Consider the following 8,242-nt stretch of genomic DNA (forward strand, 5'->3'; position numbering starts at 1 on the left):
CAGATGCAAGGAGAACCCCTGTCAGGGAGCCCCTGGGACAGTGCCTAAGTCTGCACACCCATATCCCTAGCCCTTGATGCATCTGTCTTGTTATCCATGGGCCACCTTCCTCCATCAGGTAAGTCACTCAAGAAATGGCCTGTTCCCTAAAACCAACTCCACCAGTTGCCCCTACCTTTGGACATCCAGAAGAAGGGAAGCAAGCCTAGGAGGTAATCAGAAAGGGAAGATGACCCTAGAGTACAGCTGGGGATGCTTGAAGGCCCCAGGAGGAAGGAGAAAGGAAATGAGAACAGTGTTATGTCATATTAAATATTTATTGTTTTCTGCAGGCTGACCTTGGAGTAACTCTCAAACCAGGCAGGGATTGGTTAGTGTTCAAGTTGCTGAGCATTTAGGTCAAAAAGCTACAGAAAGGAAAATCACTGAGTGAAAACAAACTCAATATCCACAGGCGAAAGTCTCCCCTTGCCACCAATTCCAAGAGTTGAAGGTTTCACAGCATAGGACATGGAGACAAGAGTTGAGGAAACCAGAAATGGAGGATGTCAGGGTTTTAATGGGGGGAAAAAAGAGCCTTGGGCATATGAGGAGTAGGGGGTAGAGGAAGAGGGGATGAAAAAATTAGGAAAATGATGAAGGTCATTATGGAATTCCAGGCAGAAGTAGTTCTGGGGGACATGAAGACTGGGAGATTCAGACAGCCAAGAGATCCAAGTCACTCTGACAAAGCAGAATCCCGGGGATGAAAGCAGACCGAGACATATCACGGCCTGGGAGGCAAGGTGAGAACTGGAACAGGGCCCCCAGGTAAGAAAGGTTATGGGGTTGGGTACAAAAGTCCACGGTGGATCCCAGAGTCCGGCACATCAGAAGTTGGGCTTGTGTTTCTTGAGCTCCACCATAAGGTGGTGAATGTTGATGAGCTCAGCCCGCGCAGGGAGGGCTCGCAGCTGGGGCTGAGACAGCACCCGGTGGAAGCGATGATAGAGCTGGATGAGCTGGGTCAATGCTCCCTGGTCAGAGAAAGCCAAGAAGGGGTCAGACTGGCAGGGTGGTGCTAAGGATGATCAGGAATCAGGTCAGGGCTTATCCAGAACTTTAGGCACAGCTGGCAGTTGAAGATTAAGGAACTTTTTGATGATGCTGCGCCCAGGGGAAAAATCAGTGATGGGGAGAGATGGGATGGGGGTCTGGGAGTTACAGTTCACCTGGATGATACTGGTTCCATTTCTGAAGTTGGTGAAGCTCCGCATTACATCCTGACTCAGAGACTCCACCGATGATTTCCAGGAACTACCAAAGCCACGGATCAACTGAGTAACCCTGGCTAACAGCAGGGAAAAGAGGTAAGTGTCAGCGAGGCACTAGGCTAAGTGATCTGTGACCCCCCCCCCCAAAAGGCCTCCCCAAAGCACAGCCGTCCCTTTTCTTTTGGTTCCCCTAACCCATTCTTTCTGCTCTGTTCCCTGAACAGGTAATATGCATCCTCATATTTATCTACTCACCTCACCTCTGACCCCACCACTACCACACCATCCTTATACCTTCTTCCCCTCGAAGTCGCTCAGCCTGTCCACGCTCAATCAATGCCTCAGCCTCTTTCACGAATGCCACTAGGCCCCCAAAAGGAGGAGACAGCAATTCCTCAATGAATTCCTGGAGAAACACATAAGAGTCGAGTGTCATGGTGTTAGCAGACAGCTCTAATTCAGGCATCGTAACCAGCTAGGTATTTTACAATGCTTCCATAAGCACAACGGTTAACTTTTATAAAATGTTTTTTATTTTTTATATCATTCTTCATTTTGTGCATTTTTTCATCTCAGTTGTAATCCCCATGGGCTTCCCACCACCGATTCACCCACGTGCCATCACTACAGTCCAGTGCTCTCTTCCCACCCCAGTTTTGATCCCATTTCCCTTTCCACCCCCATACAATGTCTTAGTTTATAGTTATACATTGTTTTCATTTTTTATTCAATTAGATTTGTTTTCTTTTTTTCCCCCGGTCCCTTCCACTCCTGCTATGAGTGAAATCATTAGCATTTTTCCTTTTTCTTTCTGGCTTATTTCACTAAGCATGATCCCTTCCAGCTCCATCCATGTTGCTGCAAAAGGCATGGGTTCATCTTTTTTGATTGCAGACCAGCTAACTTTTGAGGAGGTTGGATATTTTGATACCACTGGTCTCACAAAAGGTAGGGGAGAACCTCCAATGACCCTCTGTCCCCCAAAATAAAAAAATAAACGAATCTGGGAGCAGAGCCACAATAAATTGGGACCAGGGCATCAGAATGCAATTGCCAATGATAACTTTGCTGTCAGAAAACTGGAGTCTGATGCCAGCCTTGGGTCTCTTGAGAAACCTTCAGAGATGTGCCAGTAGATCCAGGTGGTAGAGCCAATGCAAAATCAGAGGCAAAATCAAGTAAATCCTTGCTGAAGGGCAATAGCTTCAACTCCAATTAAGGCCCAGGACTTCTGATTAAGATCAACCAATAAACTCAAAATCACCAGACACAGAGGCAAGCAAGCTATCATTTCATGAGTCAGTATAGACAATAAGCAGTGGACCTTGCCCTCCATGGCCACCAACATTAGAACTGTAGACAGATGGGGCCCGACGCAGCACTGCAAACTGGCCATAGCCACCTCAGTGCAGGGTATTTTAAACACACCTTGATACAGAAGAAATGATATGATGTATCAGACTTAATTCAAAATAATGAGGGGGTAGCATAGTGGCCCCAGACGTGACCACATTGTGTGGCAGACCTCTCCTGACCCACCAGCTGCTCCCCTCAGCAGTGTGCTTCGCCAGTCTGCCTGTTCTGCTCCCCACTCTGTCTCTGGTGAATCCTCTCACCGCCCCTGCAACTCTGGCTTTCACCCCAGTTTTATATAAATAAATAAATAAATAAATCCTTAAAAAAAAAAAGAAAGAAAAAAGAGGGCCCTCCCTGGTGGCACACTGAGTTAAAGCACACTGCGCTAAGAAGCTAAAGCCAATTCAGCATGAGTTCAATCCCCGCCCCGGAGGCGACCCACATGACGCGGCAGACCTCTCCTGACCTGCCCACTGCTCCCCTCAGCAGTGTACTTCGTCAGTCTGCCTGTTCTGCTCCCCAATCTGTCTCTAGTGAATCCTCTCACCCCCCTTCCCACTTCTGGCCTGTACTCCAGTTCTTATATACATAAATAAATAAATCTTTAAAACAAAATAAGCTACTAAAACATTTTCTACTCTTTCCACAAAATATCCACTTACATCTAATAAAGGTTGTCAGGTTACTTACATAAGACTAGGGAAACATACTTGTATAAAGGAACTTTCTTTATCTGTTACGTGATTTTTGACAAATATTAAATAACCAAAGTCAACCTATTATAATGCAGTAATACACACTCATCCTTAACAACAGACCTGGGGGAGGGGAGGTTTGGGAGTGGACTGCAAAGGGAGTCCAGCTCACAGAGATGACCTACCCTGCCTAACACAGGAGCCATGAGTCACGTGCAGCAACTGATAACCTGAACATGGCTAATCATAACTGAAAAGTACTATCAACATAAAACAGACACTCAGACTAGAGACCTCACATAGGAGAGATTTTAAATAAATCATTAATTTTGTTGATTATATGCTGAAAAAGTAGAATTTTGGATATGGAACTTTAAATAAAAATAAATTTACTTGTTCCATTTTATTATTTAAAATACAGCTACTTGGAAAGTTAAAATCACTTAGCTTCTATTTGTGGCATGCATTATATTTCTAGAGGGCAGCACTAATCTAGACTTGGATAAATTTTAAGATTTTCTATCTAACAAAAGAGAATGTTCTCGGGGGCTTCCCTGGTGGCACAGGGGTTAAAGTCTCATTGATCCCCGGCGAGGGAGGTGACCCACATGGCACAACAGACCTCTCCTGTCTCACCTGCTGCTCCCCTCAGCAGTGGATGTCAGTAGATCTGCCTGTTCTGCTCCCCACTCTGTCTCTGGTGAATCCTCTCACTTCCCCAGAGGGGAAGAGTACATTGGACTTAGGCTAGCAGTCCTTCCCACACCATCAAGCAGCAGCCCATCAAAAAGGACAAGGAGCACTGACAGCTGGCTGCTTACCCTGGCAAAGCTCAAGGTACCTACGCTTCTCTCAGCAAAGTCCACTTGTTTAAGTGCATCTTTGTGGGGTCAGGGGGACTGACATACATGCTTTCCGGTCACCTAGCTATCCAAGAAAGGACAATAATCTCCTTTCTTTCTTTCTTTCTTTTTTTTGGGCAAAGATTTATTTATTTATGCATACAAGAACTGGGGTACAGACCACAGGGTGTGAGGGGTGAGGATTTGCCAGAGACAGAGTGGGGAGCAGAACAGGCAGATTGACTGAAATACACTGCTAAGGGTAGAAGAGGGTGGGTCAGGAAATGTCTGCTGCATCAACTCCCTAGCCAGGTATTGAACTCCTGCTGCAGTGGCTGCAGCAAGCTTCACAGTGCTGTGCATTAACCTGTTGCACCACTGGGGAGGGACTACAATAATTTCTTTCTCCTCTAGCTGGCTCTCACATCCACAGGTTCCATGTATGGATTAGCTAACTGCAAATGGGAAACATGTACTATGTAGTTAGACCTGTTAGGGTTGTGCTGGTACTGAAGATGTACAGACTTCTCCCCTTGTCATTAGTCCCTAAACAATAAGCTATAATAATTATTTATACAACATTTATATTGTACTAGGTGTTGGAAGTAATTTAGAGATGATTTAAAGTATATGAGAGAAGGCACAGGTTATATGCAAAGGCTGTGACATTTTCTACAATACTGGACATCCATGGATTTTGGTATTCCCAGGACACTCTGCCTAACATGGATCATTTTATAAAGAAAAGTCCTTCAAATTCCCAGTGGGATCTAATAGTTCTAAGCACTTCAGATTTAGATAAAATAGAGAGTATAAAAAGAAAAATCTGATATAACTGCAAAAGTGATAAATGTATAAATTTCAAAACATCTCAACTACTGATAAGATACTGATGATGTGAAACAACACAATCAAAAAGCTTGACCTCTACTTCTCAAACATACAGGGAATATTTGCAAAAGCTATCAAGTACTAAGACATTAGCAAATCCAAACAAATTTCAAAGAATCAGTATTAAAAAGATAATCTCCATTTACCATGCAATTAAGTTCTATAATGACACAAAAGACTAATATGAAATCTACTTTCAGGAATTTGAAAGTCCTCCAAAAAGCTCACAAATCAAAATATAAAAGCTGTTAAGACTGAATGATAATAAAAATGGTAAATCTTCAAAACTATGTAAGTCAATAAAAACAGTACTTAAAGGGAATTTTATAGTTTAAAATATTTTCAGAAGTAAGTTCTGGCTGGCAAGTTCTATGAAACTTTCAAGAAAGAGATTTCGATTTTAAACTCATTCAGAAGAGAGGACCAGCTACATCCCAGCTTCTTGTAAGAAGCCAGTATGACTTTGATACTAAAACCACAAAAACACAGCACAAAAAAGGAAATCACGGGTTAATCTTACCTCTACTCAAAAAAGCAAAAATTCTAAATGAATCAGACCAAATCCAGAATGGGTTAATAGCTAAAATCTGTAAATGTCATATATACTTCAGAAATAAATTATAATTACCATAACAGTTATAGAAAAAGGACACAGTCTTGGTTAAAAGTTAAATACCTGTATTCATTTAAAACAACAAAACCTCCACTCTTAGCATTCTACAGGTAGAAAGGAATTTTCTTAACCTGATAAAGGAGATCTACAGATTCATACAGCATCTTGGTGTGATTCTATTCTGTGAGCTGTTCAGCAAAATTGCTTTCTCTCCCACCCAAGGGCAGGTTGCCACCCCATGAAAGATCAGTGGACATGAACATAACCCCTCCTGAGGTCCAAAACTGTCTTTTCAGCTATGAACCGGAGGCTGACAAAGATGATCCCTTTAAGATGGATAATGATGAAAATGAGCAGCAGTGATCTTCGAGAACAGTGATCTGGGGGCAGATGCAAAGGACATATGAACTGCATGCACACCGTCACCTCAGAAGACAATCAAAGCAACACTGGCAACTTTGAAAACATCTGTACAACCAACAGTTGCCCTTGGCTTTGCAATGCCACCACTTGAGGTCCCCCTGTTGAAGAGTGGCTCAGGGCCCATGGAGATGAGTGATAGCACTGAGTAGCTGTAAAAGAAGATGCAGAATCAGAAGGTAAAGAAGAGGAAGAGGAGAATCTCCCAAGAGTAGCTGGGAAGCATTCTGTTCCTGGATTTGATAGCAAGGTCCCATAGAAAAGAAAAAAAAATGGGCCTCCCTGGTGCCACACTATAAAGCCAGCCGCAGCCACTTCAGCTCACGTTCGATCCCCATCTGGGAAGCCAACCCACACGGCGCAGCAGACTTCTCCTGACGCCCGCTCCTCCTCTCAGCAGTGTGTTTCACCAATCTGTCTGTTCTGCTCCCCATGCTCTCTCTGGTGAATCCTTTCACCCCCGTCCCTCCCCCACCTCTGGCCTGTACTCCAATTCTGTATGCATAAATAATCTCTAAAAAAAGTAAACAGTTTGAACAGTTTAAGATTTTCCCTCTGTTTTCATTTCTGTCGGTTGGTGTCTGCAGGGTGTGATATATGTTGTGTCTGATATTGTGTCTACTACTACTGTGCCTGATAAATGTCCAGGTTCCCTTGCCAAAAGTGTGTTGTCCAAAATGCCTGTTTAATTTTTAACGATGGAGCTCCACCCTTTACGTGGCCTTAAGTATGTACGGAATGTTATGACAGGACTTACTTGTAATGGTGGTCAGATAGATGGAAAGGGTGGGAAGACAGAAACAGACATGTGGAATAGGACTTTCAAAGTAAAAAACAAAACAAAATTTGAAACCTACAGAAGCATTACTCCTAGTGGGGAAATGATGTAAGCATTCCTCTGACAATTAATAAAAGATAAGGGTTCTTACTCTTCACTTCTATTCCACTATTCAGTTATATAGCAGAGCTAGGCATGTGCATCTGGAAGAAAGAACTAACAATTCATAGTTCATGATGATGAATGCCTCCCCAGAAACACACATCTCTAGAAACACCACAGTTTAGGCAGCTAGTTGGTTATATGGCTAATATATAAAAATCAGTAGTATTTCTACACACCAGTTCAAACAACAAGAAATGCTTTTTTAAAAAGATCATATTTAAGTAGTAACAGTTTATTTAAAGAACACATTCTAGAAGAGCAAGGGAAAAAGTCCAAACAATGAGAGGAAAAATGTAGTCATTATTCCTAATTTTATTCCTAAAGAAGTTATTCCTAAGTAAATGTATACTTATTCCTAGTAGGAATAACTAGAATAATAACTTCTAGCACAGTAGGGATAAAGCAATTTTTTAACCTAAGGAAAAGCAGGAAAAGCAGATCTACAAAACCCTACAGCAACATTACTCTTAATGGAGAAATGACAATGGCACTCTTTTTAAATGAGGAACAGGATAAGCATTCTTACTTTTATCCTTGTATTCACTATTCAATATTGTCATAGAAGTCCTAACATGAACAGAAAGATCAAAGACACAAAAAATTAATGGCAAAGGGCTAGAAAGATTTATTCCCAGTGAAACTGAACCTACATTATCACAGCTATGTAGGAATAACTAAGAAAATATTTGTGATGTCTTTTTTTTTTTAAAGATTTATTCATTTATGCATACCATAACTGGGGTACAGGCCAGAGGTGCCAGAGGTGAGAGGATTCACCAGAGACAGAGTGGGGAGCAGAACAGGCAGACTGACTGAAATACATTGTTGAGGGGAGCAGTGGACGGGTCAGGAGAGGTCAGCCACGCCACATGGGTCACCTCCCCACTGGGGAATCGAACTTGTGCTGCAGTGGCTTCAGAGAGCTTTGTAGTGCTGCGCTTTAACCCGCTGCACTACCAGGGAGAGCCCCGATTTGTGATGGCTTAATGCTAAAAATTACAAGAGATCATCAAAATATATTAGCAAATAGCTTTCAAAATGGAGCAGGAGCCCATGGACAGGAAACTTCAAACTCACAGTGTCAATTCTCCCAAATCAATTCAAACTGATCAATGCAATTCTAATCAAAATCCTTAATTTTTTTTTTTAAAGATTTATTTATTTGTGCATACAGAACTGGGGTACAGGCCAGAGGCTCAGGGGTGGTGAGAGGCTTCACCAGAAACAGA

General features: G+C 42.5%; 1 protein-coding gene across 1 annotated transcript in view; it reads right to left on the reverse strand.

The window, feature by feature from the left end:
* Positions 1 to 294: 294 nt before the first annotated feature.
* VPS52 (vacuolar protein sorting 52 homolog (S. cerevisiae)) overlaps positions 295 to 8,242 on the reverse strand; it is a 16,961-nt gene continuing 9,013 nt past the window's right edge. Inside the window, exons 18-20 of the mRNA XM_004673370.2 lie at positions 1,548 to 1,659; positions 1,212 to 1,330; positions 295 to 1,016 (exon numbers count right to left, since the gene is read on the reverse strand). Coding sequence (XP_004673427.1) covers positions 870 to 1,016; positions 1,212 to 1,330; positions 1,548 to 1,659 — 378 coding nt within the window. The 3' untranslated portion in view covers positions 295 to 869. The remainder of the gene's footprint in view (positions 1,017 to 1,211; positions 1,331 to 1,547; positions 1,660 to 8,242) is intronic.

The sequence above is a fragment of the Condylura cristata genome, unplaced genomic scaffold (assembly GCF_000260355.1).
Source record: "Condylura cristata isolate star-nosed mole 26May11 unplaced genomic scaffold, ConCri1.0 scaffold00001, whole genome shotgun sequence".
Lineage (NCBI taxonomy): Eukaryota > Metazoa > Chordata > Mammalia > Eulipotyphla > Talpidae > Condylura > Condylura cristata.